Source organism: Equus quagga, chromosome 16, assembly GCF_021613505.1.
Source record: "Equus quagga isolate Etosha38 chromosome 16, UCLA_HA_Equagga_1.0, whole genome shotgun sequence".
Taxonomy (NCBI): Eukaryota; Metazoa; Chordata; class Mammalia; order Perissodactyla; family Equidae; genus Equus; species Equus quagga.
The window spans coordinates 60,492,629-60,519,903 of record NC_060282.1 but is presented as its reverse complement, the minus strand read 5'-3'; the positions used below and the strand labels follow the sequence as shown (position 1 = coordinate 60,519,903).

Below are 27,275 nucleotides of genomic sequence, written 5' to 3'. Positions count from 1 at the left end.
TTGAATGAATGGCTCATGATGTATTACAAATGCAAATCTAAGGTTTTTTTGGCTGGGAAAGATTTGCTCTGAGCTCACATCTGTTGCCAGTCTTCCTCTCTCTTTTGTCTTCTCCCCAAAGCCCCAGTGCACAGTTGTATATTCTGGTTGTAAGTCCTTCTATGTGAGCCACCACCACAACATGGCTATTGACAGATGAGTGGTGTGCTTTCATGCCCGGGAACTGAACCCGGGCCACCAAAGCACAGTACACCAAACCTTCACTGCATGGCCATCAGAGCTGGCCCTAAATTTTCTCTTAATTAAGGCAACGTATAAAGTACGTATATAAAGAAATGTATTATAAGCATTCAGAGTTGACTTCAAGTGTAGCAAATATAAAGCAGTTTTTTCCTGATCACTAAAAAAATGGTGAAGTCCTATCAATTGACAGATATTTAGCTGATTTGCAGTGTTCAAGCAATGCTTTAGCAATCATTGCCTTTACATTTAGTTCTTCATTCTTGAGGAGCTAATGTGTAGATGTGAGAACATTTCGAGTTGAGGGAAAATGGGGCCATTATTTTAAGCCTAATCTATTGCAATGAAATAAAACACCATAGTGTTGTAAGCTGTGACATCGTAATCCAGTCCAAGGACAGCGGGGCTAATTAACATTTGCTGTGACAGTCATTTATGGAATTTGTAGTCCATCACAATAGCTTTTTGTTTCCTTTGAGTTTAGGTTCTGAATGTGACCCCTAATGATGGCTTTGCTAAAGTACATTACGGCTTTATCCTGAAGGCACAGAACAGGATCGCTGAGAGCATTCCCTATTTAAAGGTAACTGTCCCTGCTCTTCCTTTTTCCTTCTTCCCATTCCTTTGAGTCAGTTGGACACCCTTGATGGTACACTGTAGATTGATTGGCATGAACTGCTGAATCTTTTCATCACCAAAATGTACACCCTGTGACCATGACATTCTCAGCAGTGTGGACCGTAACCATAATTGACAGTGTCAGATATAGAAATACCGACTTTGTGAGCAGATACTATTTGGAAAAGACTGTATGAAGAAATTCCTAAAACCGCAGTTGTTACTGGCCTTTATTTAAATGTCAGAAGTAGAGAAAAATTATTGATATGGTATTTTAAAATATGGCAATGCATTAAATGTTCCTTCTACAATTTAATTATATGCTGAGACTCGTTTGAACAGGGCTCATGGCACCCTCTACAAAGTGAGGTGAAAATTGCAGACTGAATAAGTGAAACCCCCAAAAGCCTGATAGCTCAAAATATTCAGATTAAAGCATGCTGCCCTTTTTTTCTCACGTATCTAGTTGAATCATTGTCAGTTCACCAGCATCACTTTTGGTCTTGGTCAGGGCTGTCCGACAGAACCTTCTGCAACAGTGGAAATGTTCTTTATTTGTACTCTCCAGTGTGGTAGCCACTAGCCACCTGTGGCTATTGAGTACCTGAAATGTGGCTAGTGTGAGTGAGGAGCTGAATTTTTCATTTCAGTTGATTTTAATTTAAATAGTAACATTAGCTAGCAGCTACCTTATTAGATGGGTAGCTGATTGAATACCTGTGAACATTTTTTTTAAGTAGCAGTATATTATGCTTTTATGATCTCTTTCTTTCACATGACTTAAATCAGAGATCCCAAATAGCAACCCACTGATTACAAATAGCTTGCATGTTTTATTTAGCCAAGATAATTCTATTAAAAGCAATTTTAATTGCTTGCCTTAGTTGAGGATATGAACATTTTAGATCATCATGCAGATTTCCTGTTTCACACGAAAGGTCATATCTGGCCCACATCCCAGCACAGAAGACCAGCAGGGGTGTCCCCGTGAGGTGGGCATGCACCCCCTTCTGTCTTGGCTGTCAGTGGGCCTCTGTTGTCCTTTACATTCCCCGCCAGGACGCTGAGGGCATGTGGGTTCCTCTGATTTAAAGTATTCACCTTAGATTCCTTTGACATTATGAGGGCCAAAGAGTATCCCTAAGGAGGCCTGATGGAACCTGTCCTCCTTGAGCCATGCTTCTCCTGTTCCTCACCTTTCATACTTCCCAACATTATGCAAATAATATTGCTTCCCAGTAAACGGTAATGGGCTTCTTATGAAGAGGCCTCAAGGATGCAGATTTTTAGAAAGAATTCCTTGACGTTTAAATATTTTTTACCTTTGACCTTTTACTTTTCTAAACTCATTCTCTTTCATATTTTCTCTATTTTTTTTTTTTACATAAATCTCCATTTCAGTCTTTATGTGGAAGATGGGGTAGAAATCAGCTAAGTGTTTTAGAGTAGGATTTTTTAAATACCGGTTACATTTTGAAAGATTCCGTTTGGCTTTAATCCTATTGTACATTTTGTAAAAGATTTTATTAAAATGTTGGGGACACTTGTTTTGAGTGGGAAAAAATATTTCTTGCAGTTGGGTCTCTATCACTTCAAACATCTGTGAGCAACTGAACATTGTGGTTCAGGGATAAAAACGCCTCTTGATGACATATGGTCAGATTTGGAGAGCAAAAGGAATATGATAGAGACGCAGACAAAGAAATTCTTTGGGATATTGAAATATGATTGCTCCCGCAGAGACAATTCACAAAGCATCCTACCAAATTTATGGGCTGTTAATTAATGTTAATTAATGATGAATATATTGTTAAATTTAGCTTCTTCACCTCCTTTTGGTTTTGCATTGTAAATGTTGACCAGTAACCTAATTGTCGAACTTTAATATTGAGATTAATTTTTCTGGTTCTTGGATTTTCGTATGGTATATAAAGATTAAGTAAACCCATGAACTAAATCTGCTATTTAATTCTTTCATAAGTGCTAACACTGTCTTTTCTACAGGAAGGAATAGAATCTGGGGATCCTGGCACTGATGATGGGCGATTTTATTTCCACCTGGGGGATGCCATGCAGAGGGTTGGGAACAAAGAGGTAATGAGTTTGTGGACTTTTGTGCTCTTTAACAGAGGATAAAATGGGGGGGATTTAATTCTAGGAGAAATTTACATTTGAAAAATTTCTTTGAGCATAAACTTTTGAAGGTGGGAACTGAAACTGTTTAGCTGCTTAAATTGTTTTTTGAAACAATCCAACAACTCCTACTTAATCCTATAAAGAATTTTTAGGATTTGACTTTTATGGCTTCTTTCAAGAAAGTACCTGAATATTCATAGAAACTGCCTCTAAATTAGTCTGTGTATATATATGCATGTATGTGTCTGTGTGTGTGGATGTATGTACGCATGTCTCTGTGTACAGAGAGAGAGAGAAACATTGCCTTGGAAAAATATTTTTAAAATTATGAAATGAAAAGACATCTCTGAAATTGTTTAAATTTTTTTTTAACAGTTTGCCTAGAGTTATTTTTATTTTTATTTTGGAATTTAAAAAGTAGTTATATTTAGAATGAAGTCTTTATTCACCTGGTTCCTAAGCACACTGAATCCAATGACTAATTGCATAAATTACCTTCTGAAATATTTAATACCAAGTTTAAGGTAAACACGTGTAGCTATAGTAATGACAGGTACTGGCACAGAAAATGTAGTAGCTAAAATAAGATACATGTTTTCTTTGTGATTATTACTTTTTTCTGAGTACAATGTCAGCTTCTTTAAACGTAACATTAGATCATTAATCATGACATCATATACCGTAAATTCCCCAACCCTCCTAATCCACCATGATTTACATGACGTTGCTGGGCAGCGAAGCCTGCCTTTCCTGTCCTACACATCTCAGGGCTCTGTGCTGGGCTCTCCTTGGAGTCAGGGATAAAAGGATGAAGTGAGACATTGAATCTTTGTAAGCACTGCCTTCCGTAAATGTAATAAAGTGACCTCTAAGGATAACACAGCTTCAGGTTTCTAAAATTAATAAGAACATGGGACCATTTGGACAATTGAGGATTCATCGGAGCAAGGGGTTTTGTGACGGGGTAATTGCCAGCTAGAGACATAAGCCAATTTGGAGTAATAGAGATTTGGATGATCGACACTGTTTTCTTTATATGTTTCTCTATGTCCCTACCTTTCCCCCTCTAACCTACCAGTAAGTCAACTGAAATAGAATGAAATATGAGAGGTGAAGAGAAAGAAGGGAGAAAAAAGTGCTGATCAGGATCTCTTTTGTGTTCCTTCATTCTTTTAGATGTAAATGTCGGTATCTCTTTTGAATGAGAGGGATAAGAAAGATTTTGCTACAGTATCTAACACTGGATAAATGTTCATATCTGATTGCTATAAATGTAATTGTCACTAATTAATTTATCTTTGAACATCTCAGGGTCTGGGGCGAAGAGAGATAAAAGCAGTCTGATTTATTCTCACATCTTAGATGAAAACAGCCCTTACTTCAAGGGCAAAGAATGCACTATTAAACATTTGTTAAGAACTTGGGATTTGAACCTATGGGACTGTTCTATCAGCTTAATTACCTTTAATATACAAAGAACAGTGCAGTTCTTGAATTTTAAAATTTCACGAGGATTCATCGTTATAGGAGTACAAAAACAAGCTTGTCGAAACCCCATGTTAGTATATTCCCAATGTTAGGTGTTCAATGTGTGATTTGATGACTCTCATGCTCTCAGTTTGCATATTGGGAAGCAAGCATCCCCATGTTCTTATGCATGAAGCTCTGCTCCAGGCACTGAAGCTGATGGGAAAATTGTTTTTGAGGAAGATTTTTCCAACAGGTTTGTTTTGTATGGACAGGAAGAGAAAGGAAGACAAACCAGCGTAGTCCTGCAGCAATTCAGCCTCAGCTGGTCCCAGTATTTCTGTAACTCGCAAATCCACATTCTAGCTTACGTCTCCTACTCAAAGATCAGATTCATATGTCTACTGCCTGCTTAGTGTCACCACGTGATGTCACAGAGACAACTCATTTGTCTTCCTCTAAACCATTTTTCTTCCTGGCTTCTGTCTCTCATTTGATGGTGTTGCCAACTTTCCAAGATGAGGACTTGAATCAGCTTTGGCTCTTGCCTGTCCTTCAGCAGGCCCCACTCCTCACTCCAGTCTAGTCAGGCCACATTCTGGGACGTCAGCTTCCTCCTGTCTTTGGCATCCATCTCATCTTCCCTCTTGCTTGGTCAGTGTTGTCATTTGTTACCTTCCACTTCAGCAATGGCTGTAAGAACCTTACTGTTGCTTCTTGCTTTAGTCTTACTTTCTTCCAGGCCATCCTATGCTCAAAAACCCCTCAGTGCAGAGTAAAATAAAGGCCATTTCCAAGCAGTGGCATTCACGATCCTCCGCAGATCATTTGCAGCCAACCCTTCTCACAAGCGCGTCTCCCATGCACCACTGTGTGCTGCATTCCAGCCGGAACAGACTCCAGCTGGGGCCGTGTGTGGTGGGCGTGTTCCCAGGCTGGGGCCTGGCTTTCTGAGTTGGAATCTTTTGGCACACTATTTCTGTGTAATGAATGTAAGTGTGTGTGAACTATCCTGGCAATAATGTGAAATATAGTAGACATTGATATAAAATATATTTAAGAAGGTGCCCGAGGTGTCCTTTCTATTTTAGTATTCCTGATTAGAAATATACAAAGGTAAGAGTAAAGAGGAAATTTTTGGATGATTCTAACTTGATCATTGATTTTTCTAGCAATTTTTATTGTCAGGTAGTTTAGATGTAAAATAAAAAAAGGCAATCTGGCTGAATTCGTTGCGTCCTCTATATAATTGAAGATATCATTGAAGATGATTTTTTTAAAATTCCTGATATATCATTGTCACAGTTTTGTTTCCCTAAAAGTCAAATGGCAGAGGAGTATAAAATCAAGGGTCCTGTTTGATAGACTAATACTAACTTTGAGTGTCAGAAAAAATCTTATAGATTATTTGAACACACCATTATAAGCGAAGTCACTTTCCCAGGCATCCAGCGTGGTGAGCGTTAAGGCCAGGACTAAAATCTAAGACTTCTAAGTCCTGAACTAGAGCTATGAGGTTTGCTGTTTTGATTTTCTTATAGTAATAATTTTTTTCCTCACTATTCTAACAATATGCCTAGTCCTTAAAATGAATTGCTGATGATTCAAAAATTAATGGACTGCAAGAGTTTCAAAAAATCATCTGTTGTAATTAATATTGTTGTTCACTTTAATACTGAAAAGTATAGGAGATAAAATCCTAAATGTAAATTGGACAAAAATACCTAAAAGTCAAATTAATTTCAAAGGTAGAATGCTATGTCTTTAAAATCAGACAATTATTAGCCATTTGAAGTTTCTGGTTTTTAAAGAAACTACTTTATGGCTACTACTTACAAATATTTCAAGAAAACCATATAACAGTAATTAGCATATGTGTTCTTAATTTGAGATATTGAGAAGGATAAATAAGAAGATCACTTTTGGTAAATTTTTTTTTAATGCTACAAAGATGAAAGGAGAGTAGACCAAGTTGCCTGGAGCCTGAGTTACAGTTCAACATATTTAGCCTTTTTAAACCTCAGTTTCAGCGTTTTCTGAGTGGAGATATTTGGGGTTCTTGGAAAGATGAAATGAGATTACACATGTAAAAGTGAGCGGTAAACTGGAAGTGTTGCTGAGAGTATGAGGTGGTGCTGCTGTCACCCTCGATTTTCTAATGAAGGAAATTTTGACATAGGAATTTTAAAAGACTTTTGAAAGTTATTTTTTACATTTCAGTTATATCTAGAGTTTTATGAAGATTTTCTTCTTGGATATCTTCTTAATCCGCTTGATATTAACTGCCTGTGTTTAATTGATCAAAATGTGTGTTCAAAATCACTAAGTAATCATTAGATCAGAGTTATAATAATAGGCGCATACTGTGAAGTCCACCGCTAGACTCGGCTCCCAATCTAAAGACAGTGGAGCGTGCATGGGGCACGAAGCACGTGGGACAGGCCACTAGGAGAGCATATGGTTAGGGCATCATTTGAAGGAGACATATGGAGCAGCAGACTCTGCAGCCAGCTGTCTCTGAAAAGGCTAGTCTTCTTGGAGGCAAGTTGTATCATGTTACAGCCAGCCTAAAGCCACAAATGTTATCCCTTATGGCAGGAGAAAAACAAAAGGGAACAAAAGTTCCCTTTTAAAAAATCTAATATTGTTTATCACTATATTTATTGCCAGCTCAGAATAATATTTCCTTTCTGTCTACTTAATTTAATGGAGGGTTTACACTCTGGCACTTTGAGGTAGCCTTCTTAAATGTGGGCATGGCAAGAATGTACATGTGAAATGATGTTGCTCTCCATTTTACCACTCCACTTCAGTAAATGCAAATATCTTTGAAGAAATTATTAGAATCAGAATCCTTTCCTTTTAAAGGAAACATAAAAATAGAACTTAAGAAATGAAACCTAAAATATAAATATAGTCTACATTAGTGTCTTAAATTATTTATCCATTCAACAAATAAGTCCTAGACTCTGTGCTGGACACTCGGGGGGAGACCGAAATGAGCACAGCGTGAATCTTGTATTCAGAGACCTTACAGCCTAAGAGTGAAAATAAAATACATACATTTATTTATAATAATAGATCATAATCAGATACCCAGTCAACAGTATTTTCACAGTGTAACAGATTTGATCACCTGTCTAGCAAGGTCTTTATTTAAATGTCACAAAGTAATACCTTATTTTTAGTGACTTTAATTTTAAAATTAATAAAAGTTTCATTGGGAGTTCAATCTTTCTGAATTCTTTCAGGCGTATAAGTGGTACGAGCTTGGGCACAAGAGGGGACATTTTGCGTCTGTTTGGCAGCGCTCCCTGTACAACGTGAACGGACTGAAGGCCCAGCCGTGGTGGACCCCAAAGGAGACAGGCTACACGGAGTTAGTGAAGGTGAGTGTCAACCTAGACTTCATTGTCCCCTAATCGTTATCCGTTTCCTTCTCAAAACCAGAGAATGCTTCTCATGGAAAGGAATGCCAGGGAAGACATAGATTTTATTTCCAGTGAAATTTGCAAAAAATATTGCAAAAAGAGTCTTTTTTTCTCACTGGCCAAAGTTGTTGAGATGGTGAAGAAAGGAATTTGTCTTGAAGAGCAGTTCTCAAACATGTTGGCTTCAGGACCCCATTATGCCCTTATGTAAACTTACTGACACCCCGAAGAGTTTGTGTGTGTGTGGGGGGGGGGGTTATGTCTATCAATGTAACTCTTAGAAATTAAAACTGAAGAAAATATAATATTTATTTATGAATTCTTTAAAAGTAAAATAATTCCATTATATGTTAATATAAATAACTTTTTAAAAATAATTATATTTTCATAACAAAAAAATGAAGTGAGAAGATGGTAATTGTTTTCTATTTTTACAAAACTCTTTGATATCTGGCTTAATAAATGATGGCATTCTCACTGCTACTTTTCACATACACCCATTACAGCAGGGATATCACTTGTCATGTAGCCTCTGGAAAACTCCACTGTGTGCCTGTGAGAAAATGAGCATGAAAGGAGCAAGTAACATTCTTGTATTATTAAGAGAATAGTATTGATTATGCAGACCCCCTCTAGGGAACCCCAGGTGTCCCTGGACCACACTTTGAGAACCACCGGTCCTGAGCCTATAAAAGAATTTGATATAGTTTTAGAAAACGTTGGGTCAGATATGTAGGATAAGGAAATTATGTGATTCTAACAACTTAATGGCTTAAAAAAGAAACAAAAACTTGGAAGCTTTAAGATTAGTAGATTAAATCCAAACCATAAGAAAGTCTCCTTCATGATTTTGGTACAGGCTGGTCAGACATTCACTATTGCTTTGGTGAGCTCCTTCTTTTTAGACACGTGAACAAAACGGGAGGTAGATTAAGTTTCAGTGATATTCTTTTCTACTCAAAATGTAAAAGATGTCATCAGTCTGGGTTAGCTGGACTTCACATGTCTGGCCTGAGAATCTAACTGCTTATATACATTCTCATGTAAGGAAATACATTCTGGTTTTCAAACAACTGATTTTATATCTCCCATGTGTGTTTTCTAACACCACCAAGCAATTCTCAGTGGACACTGACTGAGTGTCCTACAAATTTAACTCAATTCTGACACTGCTTGGAGATAGCTTCAGATGCCATAGGTTAAGGGCTCAGCCCCAAAGACTGCCCCCAACTTCAGATGCCAGTAGCAGGTCCAGATTGTCACCTGTGCTTCTGACTGGCTGACTACAGAATCAGAGCTTCCCACGACCCTTTCCTCGGGTTCGATTAATTTGCTAGAGCAGCTCATAGAACTCAGAACATTTACTTTCATTTACCAGTTTATTATCAAGGATATTGCAAAGGATACAGATGAGCAGTCACATGAAGAGGCACATAGGGCGAGTTCCGGAAGGATCCCCAGCACTGGAGCTTCTGTCCTCATGGAACTCGGGTGCACCACCCTCCTGGCATGTGGGCACATTCACCAACCCAGAAGCTCATTAAATCTTCTTGTCAACAGTTTTTATAGAGGTTAACCTGTAGCACTCACTTCCGTTTCCAAGTGGTCGGTGGGTGGGGCTAAAAGTTCCAACCCTCTGGTCACTTGGTCTTTCTGGTGACCAGCCCCATCCTGGTGTTATCCAGGGGCCCCATCCTGTCACCTCATTAGCATAAATTCAGGTGTGCTCAAAAAGGGCTCCTTATGAATGACAAAAGGCACTCCTGTTATTCAGGAAATTTCATGGATTTTAGGGAGTTTGTGCTGGAACCACTGACAAAGACCAAATATATTTCTTATGTTACCACAGGCCACCCCCTGGTTTTTGACCACAGATCCCTTAAAACAAAAGGATCGTAGCAGTTAATAGACCCTGCCACATTACTGGAGTCACATTCAGTCATTAATAATTAGTCCCGTCTATCATCTTATCATATGAAAATGTCTCCCAGGGTGAGGCCAGTGAGGTTGGCAAGCCTCCATTAGATCTTGTCAGGTTCCAAAAGCGGGAGTGATCTTAGCAACATATGGCTTCACCCTTTCAGACAGCTGGTATTATTGAGTTAGACAATATCGTCTCCTGCCCTGAGCCTCTTTTGAGGTGTTGCTGTAATATTGGATTTCCCTCATTGCTTTATTTATTCATTCCCTTACCCTCAGCTACTGTTCCTCCTTTTCTTCATTTGTACCCTAACTTTTCCACCTTGGGAAAGGACTTCAGGTTTAGCCACTGTGCTGCTCTACATTGCAGGCGGCAATACTAGTCTAGCAAATACCTCCCCCTCTGTCCACTCCCATCAGATGGGGGAAGGTCACACAGTGCAGATCCAGTGGGCTCTTTTTACCACCAGGCAATATAGCTACCTTCACGCATTAGGCAAGAAGGGAAAAGCAAGAGTAACAAAATTGGTCATTTTGGAATCTAGGCAATGGATATATGGAGGTTTCTTAATACTCTTCTCTCTACCTTTAGGTATATGTTTTACATTTTTCGTAATTTTTTTATTAAAGAACGTCTTGGATAAAACGTGTCTATAAGACTTATAAGACCTCACTGATTAATTTGGCCTACTGGGGGAAAAGAAAAGTTTCAATGTATTTACATTAAATAAGTCTTACTTGACCATGTTTATTCTATATTTCATTGCAAAAGCACCCTTTCTAATCACCATAATCCACTTGTAAAGTCATCAGTTAGCCTTTGAATATTTCATAGATCAGAAAACCTTAGTGTGGTGACAATGAATGCAGATTGATTTAAAGAGGCTCTATTCCAAAGCAGAAGCAGTACAGGAAAAACATCTTGCTTGATAAATCTACACTGATAAATTTTGTACCGTCAGTGATTCTTTCCTTTGTAAAATTCCATCCTTCTCAGATGGTATCATGCTGAGCTCTTCTGATTTTCCTCTACCACCTAATCTTTTTTTCTTGATCTCTTTGTGAATTTATTTTTCTACTTTTAGCATCCCTACTTTTAGGATGCTTTCAAGTTCAAGTGACAGAAATACAACTGGAGCCTGGCTTCAGCAAGAAGGAATGTGATCATCGACTCATGTAGAGGAAGCTACAGGAGGGCAGGCTTCAGGGCTAACAGAATCAGGAGGAAGACGTTCTCGGCTCTGCACTTCCTCCTTGCTCACCTTTGTCCTTGTGCTGGCTTACTGCACAGTGGCTGCCAGCAGCAACTGGAATGGAGGGTTGGAAAGTGTTTCGGGGCTTCACAACATCGTTGAGCCACCACATCAGCCCTAAATGGCCTTCTAGAAACCTCCTAGCAGACCCCTGTCCTATTGGTCATAGTCATGTCTCATAGGCAGTCACAGTTACAGGGGAGTCTGAGACTCCTCCTGAGTCCAGCAGGAGAAAGCCTGTGCCTCTCCATCAAGCAGGGACCAGAAATCTCCCTTCAGGCTGACTGAGCCAGTTGAAGTCACATTTCCACTCAGGATGAATTACTGGCAAGAGGCTATGAGATTTTCCTCAAAACACCAGATTAACACCTGGAGCCAGAAAAGGGTCAGATTCCTCTAAATTGAATGGATTATCTAGAAAAGGGTGAACACCCAAACATAATCAGGGGTCTCTTAGGAAGGGGGAAGAGGCACAGTGAATGTTTGGAGGCGACCTACTGTGTTCACTTCCCTCCTGACTGGACGTGCACTCACACCCAAATGTTGTTCTCTGCTTTCAGTTGTCCCTTTCTTATCATTCATTTTCTAATTTTCCACTCTGGTTCAACTGCAATTAAAGTTTCTACCAAAGCTGTGCTCCCAAAATATAATTCTCACTGTTTCTGTTCTGTCTCCAGCTGCATAGAGACATTAATATTCAATGTGAAAATTGATTTACGCTGTAATCTCATGGTTAATACTCCTTTCCAACTTTATAGACTTGTCAATGATTTTTAACCCAAAATACCAGGTTTATTATTCTGTCCTTATGACTTGCCATTGTCCTTTACTGTCTTCAGTTCACCTACAATTCCTCCTCCCACTAGACCTTTTCATATGATAGTGTCCTCTCCTTTACCCCTTCCCTTTTTCCACCTTTCCTATCCCCTTCACAGCCAATCCCTATTTATCCTTTAGAGGTTAGATAATTGTCACTTCTTTTTGGAGGATAAGGTAGGGATTTCGTCCTTGCTGGTACCCAAATTACCTTGTACATCCTTTTTAAGCACTTAACACACAGTATTTAATGGCTCTTCAGTTCTCTGTAGCCCCATGAGATCATATGCTCTAAGCCAGCAGGGCCCATGCCCATCTTTTTCCAGGACTAGCACAGTATCTAATACATGATAGGTGCTCAGAAATTAGGTTTGTTGTATGAGTTCCTATAAACTTTCTTTTCTCTAGTTGTTTCATAGATGCGTCAGAAGACTCAGGGATATAAAAATCTTACTATTTAGCATTTCTTACATATAAGCAGTTGGCACAATTAGCATCCTTCTTGGCCTTCCCTGAATGTGGGGAAAATTCTCTCTTACTGCCACTGCACTGGGACAAGGAGGCCTAGAGAAGAGAAAGATCCCCTCTCCCTGCTATTTCAGGAGCAAGGGATAAGGTCATTCTTTTCTAGAAATTGCTGTTGCGTAATAGGGAAGGATGTTTAGAATGTTCAGAGTTCCTGTTGAAACTTCAACCATTTAATTGCTTATATAATATAAGGGTAGTGATGCAGGCTGGGCAAGCCGAGGAGTAGAAAGAAAGATTTCTTGGACTCTCAAGGTCTGGTGGTAGTGCCCCTTTATTCAGAGAATAGCATGGTGACAGGACCCATGGGCAGTGAAGAGCTGGAGTGGGTTGAGGGCAGGGAAAAATTTATAAGGCATAGGTATGTGAGTTATTTCTTTACAAGACAAAGGAAAGATCATGTAACAGAGTTATTAAAATGGTAGCAGTGCAGGTGGGGTCTGGTTATGGTTATTAGGTGGTCCTACAACATTGGCTAAGAATCAGATCAGATCAGGACAGGACATCCTATGCTTCCTGGAGGATGATATAAATCAGTATGTAGGGCAGGACGCCTTGGGCTTTTCTCCCTGGGGCAGCCTTGATCCTCATCAGTAGGACTTCAGAATGGCAGAGAAAATATCTTTATAAATCTCTCCCTCCATAAAAGTACTGAAAACACAGAGAAAAAAATGTCAAAATCAACTTTTTCAGAACTCTGTACATTAACCAAAAACTTACAACAATCTGAGGAGTATTTGTTCAAGAAAACTGGCTAAACCTCAGTAAGAACAGCAGGATTTGGGGGATAGTAATGTGACGTACTTCCATCCATTCCTCCCCAGCTCCAGGGTAGCCTTGAAAACTGGTTATCTCACAGCAGTAGCTGTGAAGACCACAGCCTTGCAGGCATTAGTGGGGGCAGATCAGGTTTGGAGCACTTCAAAAAGTTCCATACCAAAAGCATTGTCACTATTTATTTATCTTGTCCTGCTTGGAAAACCCCATTCTCAGGACATTGTTTTTATTTGACCTAACTCATAAGTAAAGCTTTATCCCAGGCTGTTAGTCAAAACAATCAGTGGCAGTTTCTTTTTAATATCATAGCTGCCTAAGGTAGCAGTACCAATTGGGGCAAGCAAGAACCTGTCCCAAAAAAAGGCTTAAAAAAGATGATCTAGTGAACGGGATGCCCGTGAGGGGCTTTGAAAAGCCATGACATATTCCTGGGGATGTAGAAGGCCAATGCATGTACAGGTAGGCAGGATGGTGTGCATGCCCGGAAATACCTGAGAGGGCCACAGTCTTTCACCTTTGATTGACCTTGAGGCTCTGCGCAAGCAAAACGTGAAAGCTAATGCAGACTTATAACCTGCCTGAGCATTGCAGGCAAGCCCCCAAACTCACACAGCCCCTCAACAAGAGAGAAAGAGTTACTGGTTCAAAGCAATTAAGCAAATCTCTGACCATTCATTAGCTGACCATTAAGTTAACCAAAAAGAGGCTTTAGTAATCATATATTACAATAGAGTAATAGGGACTTCACTGAGTTAATCCAAAGAATCACCAAACAAGCAAATAGCAACAAAAACAAAAATCACCAACTACAGATGCTGGGGGAGGGGTGAATCTGATTTCTAGAGTTGCCACATTATATAATCTAAAATCCAGTTTCAACAAAAATTACATGACACGCAAAGAAACTGGAAAATATATACATAATAGGAAAAAATACAGTCAATAGAAACTTCATGAGGGGCCCAGATGCTGAACTTACTGGACAGAGACTTTAAATCAGCTATTATAAATATTTTCAAATAAGTAAAGGAAACTATGTCCAAAGAATTAAAGGGAATTAGGATGACGATGTATCACCAAATGGAGAATAATAGCAAAGAGACAGAAATTATAGAAAAGAACCAAATGAAAAATCTGGAGTCAGGAAGTACAACTCTAAGTGAAAAAAAAAACTCACTAGAGAAGCTCTACAACAGATTTGTACTAATAAAGAAATAATCAGCAAGTTGGAAGATAGGTCATTTGAGATCATCCAAGCTGAGGAACAAAAAGAAAACAGAATGAAGGAAACAACCTGTGATGCACCATCAAGAGTACCAACACATGCATAATGGGATCCTTAGAAGGAGAGGAGGAAACGAGATGGCAGAAAGATTATTTGAAAAAATAATGGCTGAAACCTCCTAAATTAGATGAATAACATTAATCTACACATCCAAGAACTCACTGAACTCCTAACAGGAACTCAAGAAACATACCTAGACACATCATAGTCAAACTCTCAAGAGCTAAAGACAAAGTGAGATTCATGAAAGCACAAAGAGGAAGGTGACTCATGGCAGAAAAGGAATGTTCAATATGTCCAGCAGCTAACTTCTCATCAGAAATGATGAAGGCCAGAAGCAGTGGGATGGCATTCAAATAGTGAAAGGAAAAGACTGTCAACCACAAATTCTGTATCTGGCAAAACTCTCCTTTGAAAATAAAGGAGAAATTAGGATATTCTTAGATAAATAAAAACTGAGAGAATTTAATGCTAGTAGCAGACCTGCTCTACAGTAAATACTAAAGACAGTTCTTGAGGCTGAAATGAAAGGACATTAGACAGTAACACAAATCTACATGAAGAAATAAAGAGTACTACTAAAGATAACTGCGTGGGTAAACATAAGAGAGAACAGAGGTATTTTTTTTGTTCTTCTTTTCTTATACCTGATTTTTAAAACAACTGCATAAAGTAATAATTATAAAATGTGTTGATGGTCTCATAATATATAAAGATATAATTTGTATGACTATAATAAGCACAAAGGAGGAAGAGGGAACAGAGCTATATTAGAGCATAATTTCTCTATACTATTGAAGTTAGGTTAATATTTAACTGAACTAGATTGTTTTAATTTAAGTTGCTAATTCTAATACCCAGGGGAGCTAATAAGAAAGTAACTCAAAAAAGTACAGTAAAATAAACAACAAGGAAATTAAAATGATACCTAGTGAACATTTGATGTAAAAGAAGGCAGTAATGGAGGAATAGAGGAATAAAAAAAGATAGGACATATAAAGAACAAATAGCAACATAGCAGACATTATCAGTAATTCTATTAAATGTAAATGGATTGAATATTCCAATCAAAAGGTAGAGATTGACAGAATGGTTAAAAAAAGTGATTCAACTGTATTCTACCTACAAGAGACACACTTTAGCCAAAGACACAAATAAGTTGAAAGTAAAAAGATGGGAAAAGATATCTGATGCAAACAATAGCCAAAAGAGAACTGAAATGACTAGATGAGTATCAGATGAAATAGACTTTAAGACAAAAAGTGCTACTGCAGACAAAGAAGGACATTTTGTAATGATAAAAAGGTTAATTCATCAGGAAGACATACAATTATAAACATGTATGCACCTAAAAACAGAACACTAAAATACATGAAGGAAAAACAGATAAACTTGAAGGGAGAAATAAACAATTCAGTAGTAATAGTTGGAGATTTTAAGACTTATCTTTTTAGAATAGATACAACAACTAGACAGTTTATCAACAAGGAAGTAAAAGAATTGAACAACACTGTAAACCAACTAGAACTCACAAACATCTATAGAGCACTCCACTGAACAAAAGCATCTTCTCAAGTACACATGGAGCATTCTCCACAAAATGAAATTAAGAAAACAATTTCATTTGCAATAGCATCAAAAAAGAATAAGATGCTGTCTTAGTTTGCTGAAATTGCCACAGCAAAGTACCACAGACTGATTGGCTTAAACATTAGAAAGTTATTGTCTCAGAGTTCTAGAGGCCAGAAGTCCAAGATCAAGGTTTCAGCTGGGTTGGTTCCTTCTGAGGGCTGTCAGAGAATCTGTCCCATCCCTGTCTCCTAGCTTTGGGGGTTTTCTGGCAGTCTTTGGAGTGCCATAGCTTACAGATCTCTGCCCATCGTCTTCCCATGGCATTCTCCCTGTGTATATGTCCATCTCCAGATTTTCCCTTTTTATGAGGACACTAGTCATATTGGATTAGAGCCCACTTTAATGTCTTCATTGTTACTTGATTACCTTTGTGAAGACCCTATCTCCAAACAAGGTCACATTCTGAAGTACTGGATGTCAGGACTTTAATATATGAATTTGGGGGGGACATAATTTGACCCATAACAGATACTTAGGAATACATTTTGCAAAGTAGTGCAAGACTTGTACATTGAAAACTATAAAGCCTTATTGGAGGAAATTTAAAAACATCTAAATAAGTGGAAGCACATCCCATGTTTATGAATCAGAAAACTTAATATTGTTAAGATGACAGTACTCCCCAAATTGACAAAGTTTCAACACAGTCTCTATCAAAATTCCTCATGCTTTTTTTTTCCCACAAAAATTGACAAACTGATCCTGAAATTCATAAAAAAATACAAGGGACCCAGACTAGCCAAAACAATTTTGAGAAAGAACAAAGTTGGAGAACTCACACTTTCCAATTTCAAGACTTAACTGCAAATCAACAGTTATCAAGGCAGTGTGACGCTGCCATAAGAATATGTCTGCATGGTCAGTGGGATAGAATTGAGAGTCCAGAAATAAACCCTTACATTTATGATTAGTTGATTTTTGACAAAGGTGCCAAAACAATGCAATGAGGAAAGAATTGAGGCTGGAACAACAGGATATTTATATGCAAAAGAATGAAGTTACCTCGTATTGTAAACAAAAACGAACTCAAAATGGAAGTAGGCCTAACTGTAAGAGAGAAAGCTCTAAAACTCTTAGAAGAAAAATATGGGAGTAAGTCATCATAACATTGAGTTAGACAATGGTTTCTTCAGATATGACACCAAAAGCACAAGTGACAAAAGACAAAATAGATAAATTGGATTTCATCAAAACTTACACTTTTGTTCTTCAGAGGACACAATCAATAAAGTAAAAATAAAATCCACAGAATGAGAGGTAATATTTATAAGTCATATATCTGACAAGGGACTTATATCCAGAATATAAAAAGAACTCTGATAACTCAGTAATACAGAGACAAATAACTCAGTTAAAAAATGGGGAAAGGGTTTGAATAGATGTTTATTCAAAGAAGATATGTGAATGGCCAGGAAGCATATGAAAAGATGCTCAAAATCATTCATCACTAGGGAAATGCAAATCAAAACCATAATGTGATACCACTTAACACTCATTAGAATGACTATAACAAAAAAGATGAACATTAATAAGTATTGGCAAGTGTGTGGAGAGATTGGAACCCCCAGACATTGCTGGTGAAAATGTGAAATGGTGCAGCCATTTTGGAAAATAGTTTGGCAATTCCTTAAAAAGTTAAACATAGAGTAATTATATGGCCCAGCAATTCTGCTCCTAGGTATATACCCAGGAGAAATGAAAGCATATGTTCGTACAAAACTGTGTATGTGAATATTCATAGTAGCATTTTTCATAATAACAAAAAGAGGAAACAACACAAATGGCCATCTACATGATGAATGAATGAATGAACAAAATGTGGTATATCTACCAAATGGAAGAACAAAGAAGTACTGATACATGGTACGACATGGTAAAACCTTGAAAACATTATGCCAAGTGAAAGAAACCAGTCGCAAAAGACCATGAATTACATGATTCCATTTATACAAACTGTCCACGTTAGGCAAACCCATAGAGAGAGAAAGTAGATTGGTGATTGCCAAGGACTAAGGAGATGAGGTTGGGGGAAGAGACTGCTAACGCGTAGGGTGTTACTTTTTGGCATGATAAAAATGATGTAAAACTAGGTAGTGTTGCACAACTCTGTGAATACATTAAAAACCGCTGAATTGAGTAAATTTTATGGTGTGTGAGTGACATTTCAATAAATCTGTTAAAATGGGAAACTGTGACAGTATATTGTCCTTTAAGTATGTTAAAAATAAGCAAGTTTCTGGGGATTGACGAAGAAGATCTAATTTGCTCACCAGTGGGGCAAGGCAGTGAAGCAGTTTAGAGCATTAGCTCCGTAGCCACATTGCCTGGTTTTGACTTTTTGGTCTATTCCTCACCAGCGATGCGACATCGAGCAACACTTCTTTGTGTTTTGATTTCTTTATCTGCAAATTGCCTATGTAGATAGTATTTGTTCCATAGTTGTGTAGAAGATTTAATAAGTAGGAAAGGCTCAGTAAATACTAGTTACTGTTATTATCATAATTTATAAATTTAATTTATCTTTTTTCATAGGAAAATATTTTCTAGTTTCTAAAAAAAATAACTTAGAAATCCAATTTTGAATTATTATATGTTACTGAAATAATAATATAACAGCTATCATGTATTAAATGGCTCCTATTTGCAATCAGTGCTACCAAACCAGGCCCGTTTGACCCGCCACATGATGTGTCAGTCACCTAGACAGTGAGTTTTGCAGCAGAGAAAGGGTTTATTCCCAATGCAGCCAAGCAAGCAGGCAGGAGAGCAAATCTCCCTGAAAATGGGGATTAGGGATATTTATGTCATAAAGAGGCAGGGTGGTCTAAAGGGTGGGGATACATGATTGGAGGTAAGGAAAAGTGGGATAATCGATGACCTGCGCAAATGTAGTGAAGCTTCATGGCTCTTCATAGGACTCATGTTCACAAAATGGTAGTGTTAGCATGATCTGAGGGTAGAGTTTTTGGCCCCCCTGATATCAAAGGGTCACCTATTGGACACTCACGCAAGCCTAGTTGATGGGTCGGTGGTTTCAACTGATTGGAACTGGACAAGCAGTTGACTCTCAGTTCCTGAAAAACAACTGGAGCTCCCATTACCATGGTGACCCAAGCATCAGAGATGTTATCTGTAAGGAACCCAGTGGAGTCTGGTAATATATTGCTTATCTACATGACTTTTTTTTTTTTTTTTTTAGATTTTATTTTTTTCCTTTTTCTCCCCAAAGCCCCCCGGTACATAGTTGTATATTCTTCGTTGTGGGTCCTTCTAGTTGTGGCAGGTGGGACGCTGCCTCAGCGTGGTTTTTTGAGCAGTGCCATGTCCGCGCCCAGGATTCGAACCAACGAAACACTGGGCCACCTGCAGCGGAGCACGCCAACTTAACCACTCGGCCACGGGGCCAGCCCCTCTACATGACTTTTAAGGATAGGCATCACAGCTAACTTTGAGCAGGCAAATAACTAAAGGCTGCAATTAATAACTGCCTGGAAAAACAACTTTAGTGACTAGCTACCTAATCATTAATGGCTGTCTGGCCACCAGCTTCATCAGTGTGCTGAGCACTTTTGTATATAATACTTCTAATCTTTACAACAGCTCTGTAAGATGGGTATCATTGTGCCCACTTATAGGTGAGTAAAGTAAGGATTAGAGAAGTTAAGAAGTTTGCCCAAGGTCCAGTATTTAATGGTGACATGGCAGAGATTTGATATGAGGTCTTCTTGTCCTCACAGTACATACCTCCATCTGTACCCCACTATGCCCACAAAGCTACTGATGTCTGCTCCTGTGTCTCATGTCCTTCTTTTTTGCCAATCAAGTCTTTATTTCAAATTGTATTTCCCTGGACCTTTTGATTTCAGCCCTGCCTGTTTTAAGTTCTACTTTATTTGAGAAGAGCAAGGCCTGAGCGTTAATCTCAGGGTCCCCAGCAGCATGGATTCTCAGAGTTCATAACATCTTGTGTTTAAAACTTAGTGCTTTGTGATTGTAAAGTTAGCTTTACTTTGCTAACTGCCTTTATTTGCAGAAATGTTAATATCATATCCGGTTATGACTTAAAAAAATAATAATTTCAAGGTGACCACTTGCCTATAATGACTGTGCGGAGAGAGCCTGCTTTGTGAGGAAACCAGGGCCCATGCCCATTCAGTTGACACTTGCACAAAATTTTCTTCCATTTTCAAATTGCTGATTGGAATATTATGGATTATGGATCATCACCCAGGCATTAACATCTTAAGGTGGAAACCTTCTAGATCTGGTAGCTGCTGTGTTTGGCCAAAATCCTTTTAGGATAATTACGCAGATTCTGGCCCTTATATGACAATTAATAGATAGCACATTTTCATTTAAATTATTCTCATTGTGTGTTTCAGTGACATGTAGAGTGCAATTTTCTTGAAGGCATGGGACAGTGTTCAGTAAAATGCATCATCTGTGTTTTTCTCTTTTGTTGAATTCTCATTGTTCCTCCTCCTTGTGGAGTTTGCAATTTTGCAACTCTGTGTACCAGGGTTGTTAAGAGGTTATGTAACTCAATGAAAACAATTAGAGAAAAATATTCCAGTAGAGTTTTCTCTGTTGGGTGTGTTTTCATTAAAATTGAGTAGGTTGCTGCCCAAATCACAAATATCAAAGCCGTAGGGTGCCTTGGGGGTATTTAACATAGAAATTGAAACAAAAATGGATTAAAGGCTTTGCTAGGTTATAAATAGGAAAGATCTCTTCTAGCCAGAGAAAAGCTACCATACCTAAAAATTTTGCTTTTCCCTTTTTCATCCACAGTATTCCATGGCTAATTTAGATGTAAACATGCATGCACAGAAATTACTGTAGTCACACTGAAAACACAACAGCCAATAGCAACTGAGAAATATAGTTTAAAATATCCCTTTTGGATTTGTTTTTCCTGCTGCCTAACTTGCATTCATCACTGGGAAAGGGGGGAACTATTGCAGCATTTTTCCGAGTGTTTCAGAGCAGCTGCTCTGATATAACAAATAGCATCACAGATAAGTCTTCCTTTCTTCGTGTTGTAGTTTTATTACAGTTGGAGGAGTGCCCAGTAATATTTTGCCAATGTTGTGACACAGTGCATAAGAATGATTGATTAGAATGATACTCTCTCTGTCATTTTCCTTCAGACTGTGGCTTTTATTAATTAAGAAATCCATTGTGTATGAATAATGTCACCTGGACAAAAGACTTATATAGTAATACATTAGCGGTTCAGCATTTCTATCTGTGCGATTAAATATTTGAATGTTTTCACTGAACTACTTTTGAAATGAAAGGGATTGAGAAAGAAGCAAAAATGTCAGATTATAGTGGAATTAAGCTGCAAATTAAGAGGATTAGCAATTACATGGAAAAGTATCATAGTATAAAGAAGTGCTGAAAGCAATTCCTTAAGATTAACATAATAGTTTAATCCTATTTTTCTAGACCAAACTTTAAACTTTTTGGATTCCAATGATACTTTCACTAAAAATGGCAACAAAATGACAATGGGAGTTCAGAGAACTCAGACAATTTGAGGATTATGTGATTTAAAGGCAAGCTTTTTAAAAGGGGCCCTACAATTAGAAGCAGGCTAATTCTGCCCTCAGCTCTGACACCTTGGGCAAATCATTTCCTCCATCTGAGCCTCCGTTTCTTTATTTTTAAATGACAAATAATTACCTCAGTTCCTCCTCTCCTACAAGGTTTTAATAAGGCTCAAAAACAAAGCAGGATGCAACACAACCAAATCCCACCATTGTGGGTGTTCCTGTGTGTGTTTAAATGTGAGCCTTTAGTACGAGTCAATACTCTGCTGAGGTTAAAGGACTGCATATGATGCCAATGATGGCAACATAGCAAGAGAATAAAATATTTGATAGTCTTTGAATTATTTCAAACGAAAAAATTATTTTCTATCTCAAAGTGAAATCGGTGTGTTTTCAGTATTTGTCAATGTAAAAAGAAAAAGCCTAAAACTTGGCTTTATCTGTGACTCCCTTTGGGGACTCCCAGTACAGTGTTTGCTGTTTCAGACTAATTACAAACTGTACCTGTAGGTTGCTGCTCTGTGTGTGGTTCCAAAATTTTGAATCCTGTAGGTCATGATCTATGTCTTACATACGCACAGATTGATGTCTTAAATATAAATATGCACATACACATTGCAGATGAGTTATTTGTTTATCAAGTGATTTATATTATATATACACAGAAGCCTCCTCATCAGACTTTCCGCCCCTTGAGATTCGGCACTCTGGGACTTTTGCTCGCAGCTGGAGCTCCCTCAGGACGCAGCTCAGTGCGCGATTCCCCGTAGGCAGAGCCAGGAAGGGACGATAGTACCTTGTCTCCCCTTTTACCTTCCTCTGACTAAGGATGTCGGCCAGTGTCCTTGGCCCTCTGAGCCAGGGTATGAGGCATGTGGGTCTCCTTTGCCCTCAGAGTCCTTGAAGCCCTCAGGCTGGATGTTTCTCCTGACAACCTGGAATATCTTTTCTCCTTTCTCTGAGGAGAAGACATCCTTTTTCTCCTGCTCTCTAGAAATAGCAAAATTCAGTTCCCCAAGACTCTTCTCTTGCCCAGTGCTCAGTGCCTAATGTTACCCTTTTCCTTCAGTGAGGATAATGAGAGGCTGAATGTACAGTTGGACAATGGCCAGGGCATGTATAAAGATAGAACCTTGACCTACAACCTGAGCAAACTGCCCGGGAAACCAACCCATACAATAATTGGCCCAGGAAGCCAGCCTACTGTCAGTCAGATTTGCAGGATAGCAGGAAGATTGCTGTCTCTAGTGACAATCTAGGAAGCTAACCAATAACTTTTGTAACAATTAGCCCAAAATGGCCAGGACTTGATGAATAACTAACAGCTTCCTTGTCCCCACTTCATACTTAGGGCCAACCAGAGAAAGACATTATGTTCCCCTAACCAATCACATAGGACACCCACTTCTAGTCAGCCCACCTACAGCTTCTCCATGCCGACAGCTCCCTCAGGGCACACCTGAAGTCTTCCCTTTTTTCTCTGTAAAGCTTGCCCACTTCTCTGCCAAAATACAAATGATGGTGGCTGACTCCCTTGCTACAGCAAGCTCTGAATAAACACGCTTTGATCTTCCATTTCGTTGGTCTTTGTGTGTTTCCACGATAAGAAATGTCAAGTGTTTTCCTTTTTTTTTGACGAAGATTAGCCTTGAGCTAACATCTGCTGCCAATCCTCCTCTTTTTGCTGAGGAAGACTGGCCCTGAGCTAACATCCATGCCCATCTTCCTCTACTTTATATGTGGCACACCTGCCACAGCATGGCTTGATAAGTGGTGCCACGTCTGCACCTGGATCCAAATCAGCAAACCCCAGGCCACCAAAGCGGAACATGTGCACTTAACCGCTGCGCCACTGGGCCAGCCTCATGTTTTCCTTTCTTTGTATTCAAACTTGGAAAACAGGAGATCTGATTAAATTGCATTAGGACCAGCAAGAGATTGCTCCTTTAATGCTACTAATTTCCTCAGAGATTTTATTAAAATTATTGCAAAGAGAGTTTGCTGTGAAAGCATTACATTCACTGTGGTGTTTGCTTTGATTTCATAACTCCAGCTCAGCATTCAGGGGGATCCCACCCCTCGGGGATTCTTTCTTGGGCAGAGTATACAGCTACTCATGTCTTAGCATCATGGTGTAAAGTATAGGCATGCTTTGGCTAAGATTTAAGCTGATTTTATCTCTGAAAAAATCAGATATGTGGGGCCGGGCTGGTGGCGCAGCAGTTAAGTTCAGACTTTCGTTCCACTTCAGCGGCCTGGGGTTCACCAGTTCGGATCTCAGGTGTGGACCTACATACCACTTGTCAAGCCATGCTGTGGCACGTGTCCCACTCATAAATTAGAGGAAGGTGGGCACAGATGTTAACTCAGGGCCAGTCTTCCTTAAAAAAAATCAGCTACGTAATTCCTAAAATAATTAACTATAGCAAGCATATTCATAGCCAATTAAATAAAATTTAGTATACATTGTGCTAATGCACCATTGTTATCAATTCATTCTAACTCCAATTCAGTGCATAAACTTTACCTAGAACAGTCTTTGACCTCATGCCTTGTCTGAATTTAGACTCAGAACCTTTCAAGGTACATACACATCTCTGGGAATCATTAACTGCCAAAGCCTGTGTTTTCTCAGTGCCCTTTTTTTTAATAGCTAATCAAACACAGTTCCTTACCTCATCTTGTTTGTGTTCATCTGAGCTCTAGGAGTCCTTCTATTATGTTTTTTCCACATGTTACAAGCGTGTCTTCTTGCCTTTTTCCATGGCTGTTTTATTTTGCTCCTATAAATTTATTGATTCCCCTGTTGATATGAATTTATTCCTGATGTCCTTCCATCTGCTATTTGCTTTGTTAGCTGAAGCTAGTTCTAACTTGAATCTGCATTAGTGTTACGGGTTGATTGTGTCTCCCCAAAATTCCTACGTTGAAGCCCTAACCCCTTCCCACCAGTAACTCAGAATTTGACTGTATTTGGAGATAGACTTTTAAAGGGGTAAAGTTAAGTGAGGCAATAAGGGTGGGCCCTAATCCAATATGACTGGTGTCCTTATGAGAAAAGGAAATTGGGACACACAGAAGGGTTTGTGCACACACAGAGGAAGGACCATGTGAGAGCATAAAGAGAAGGTGGCCATCTTGCAAGCCAAGGAGAGAAGGCTCAAAAGAAACCAAACCTGCCAACACTTTGATCTCAGACTTCCAACCTCTGGAACTGTGAGACAATAAATTTCTGTTGTTAAGTCACCTGGTCTGTGGTATTGTGTGATGGCAGCCCTGGCAAGCAAATAACCATCATGAAGAAACTCCCTTTACTTAGCGATCTGCAAGGTTTACTAACTGCCTCAGTAAACATATTCCTCTGGATGGTCCTGTTTTCCTACATAGAGGAAAATATTTAAAGCTCAGTTAGATGAATTTTGTTTCATTAGGACAAAACTAAAGTGATTTTATGTCAAGCTTCAAGCATCATAATCAATTTCATCATCATCTGAGCACGTCATGGAATCGGGGGTATACCAACCAAGTGATGCAAGGCAAGAGTATAGGCCAAGAGGTGAAAAGACATTGTTAACAATAAATCAATGTATGGATTAGCAGAGTTTGATTTAAAATGTATGATGCTGAGAATTTTTTCTTTCTTCTCTCTCTGCTATCTAACTCCATCACATGAGACATTACCTTGAGTTTGGTGATCTTTTGAAGACACATTTGAGGGGCTAATAAAGAGCTTTGCGGGCTAATAGGATTTTGTTTCTAGACTTCCCTAGAAGGTTGGATTACACATTACATGGTCATTCTAGTCTAAGAGAAAAGAAGGTAAATAGTTAAAAATAATCAACTGTTAGAGATGTATAGAAAATATGAGTGAGGAAGGATCAAGTAAAATTGAACACATACATTTAACACCTCCCATGTAAAACCTCACTTAAGTGACAATGAAAAGACAAAAATGGTATAAACCTACCAAAAAAAGAAAGAGGAAGGTGGAGGGAGACAATAACAGATGAACAACGTCAGCATGTTTTTTTGAAAATGGAAAAGACAAATATCTGACGGCAGAGCGATGAAATCTGAAACCGAAGCACGTGACTGCAGAGGGGCTTCCAAAGAGAAGGAATTTCAGGCACCTGGTATCACAGCAACTCAAGGAGCCTCACGGCCTCCAAGAATAGGCCCGCCCATACTGATGCTTTATGGTGCCCAGTGAAAAAACTGACTTGACGCTGCACCCACCAGTGAGGCCCGTCCATCATAGGCCTCGCCCTTTCACATGGAACTTCCCATCTCTATCTCAGTTTTATTGGACTAACAGTCAAGGATCACCAAACCCTGGAGAGACGCTTCAACATGAAAGAAGACACAGAACACAACAAACCAAGAGTGCTGTAGCTCAGGGGAAATGGAAAATGCAGGGAGCAAATGCCAACTTGAAGTAATATCTCTAAGATCCTCAGGGCAGTAAGAGAAGGTAGTGCATCCCTGAAAAAAGAATAGGATACTACACAGAGGAACAATCAAAGGCTCAAACAGGCTCTCAGAGATGAAAACAGTGTGACTTGCAAAAAAGAATTTAGTAACAGTATTGGAAGCTAAGTCAAGGAAATCTCCCAGAGGGAAAAACAGAAGACAAGGATGGAAAATAGAAAAGTTAGGAAAATTGGAGGCTCAATTTAACATGTCCAACATACAAACAAAAGAAGTTCCAGAAAGAATAGGGGCAAAATGGAGAGGAAATTATTAAAGAAATAATGCTAGATAGCCCAGAATTGAAAAATGTGAGTTTCCACACTAAAGAGACCACTAAGTATCCAGCATGTACACTAAGGCACATTTCCATAAAATTTCAGGAAACCAGAAATAAAGAGAAGATCTTAAAATCTTCATCATTATCATCATAGCTGTATTTATATGTATCACAGGTCTTTTTAGCACATTTAATTTTCTTAGAGACTCTTGAGGGAAGTGGCAGTATTTTATCCTCTTTATAAATGAGGAACTTGAGGCACAGAGTGGTTAAGTAACTTGCTTCCTATAACACAACTAAGTGGCACAGTCAGATTTCCAAACCAAGCAGTCTGGCTCCAGATTTTATACCCCTAACCACTACACTATACTGACTTTTATAAACCTTCTAGAGGGAACAAAGAAAAGAAAAGGAATCCAAAAGCCATCAGATTTGTTGTTGTTGTTGGAAACACTTAAAGTTATATATATATATATAAAACACTTAAAGTTATAATGCAATGGAGCAATGCTTTCAACGTTCTAAGGAGAAATTATTTACTACCTAAAATTCTGTAGATAGCCAAGCCTTCAATCAAGTGTAAGAATAGCTTCAGATATTTTCAAAACTTCAATTTTACCTGTGGTGTGTCCTTTCTCAGGAACAACTAGAAGCCAATAATTAAGGAGCCCGAACCCCAGCAGAGGCCAAGGGAAGTTCCCTGGTGACGGGTATCCCACAAGCCCAGATAGCTGGTCCAGGTGAAGGCAAGACAGATGGCTACTGAAGGGTCATCTTCAGTGAAAGAGAGAAAGAAAGAAATAGCTTATATGATGTTTTTGGCCAAGGGTGGAATAGTATCAAGAGATTTTATAGCACTCTGTCAGTGCTATC

General features: G+C 38.8%; 1 protein-coding gene across 3 annotated transcripts in view; it reads left to right on the top strand.

Moving 5' to 3' along the window:
* ASPH (aspartate beta-hydroxylase) overlaps positions 1 to 27,275 on the top strand; it is a 208,054-nt gene that overhangs the window by 156,233 nt on the left and 24,546 nt on the right. For all 3 annotated transcript variants that reach the window (XM_046641925.1, XM_046641924.1, XM_046641926.1), the window contains 3 exons: positions 725 to 823; positions 2,863 to 2,952; positions 7,713 to 7,850. In XM_046641925.1, the coding sequence (XP_046497881.1) occupies positions 725 to 823; positions 2,863 to 2,952; positions 7,713 to 7,850 (327 nt within the window). The remainder of the gene's footprint in view (positions 1 to 724; positions 824 to 2,862; positions 2,953 to 7,712; positions 7,851 to 27,275) is intronic.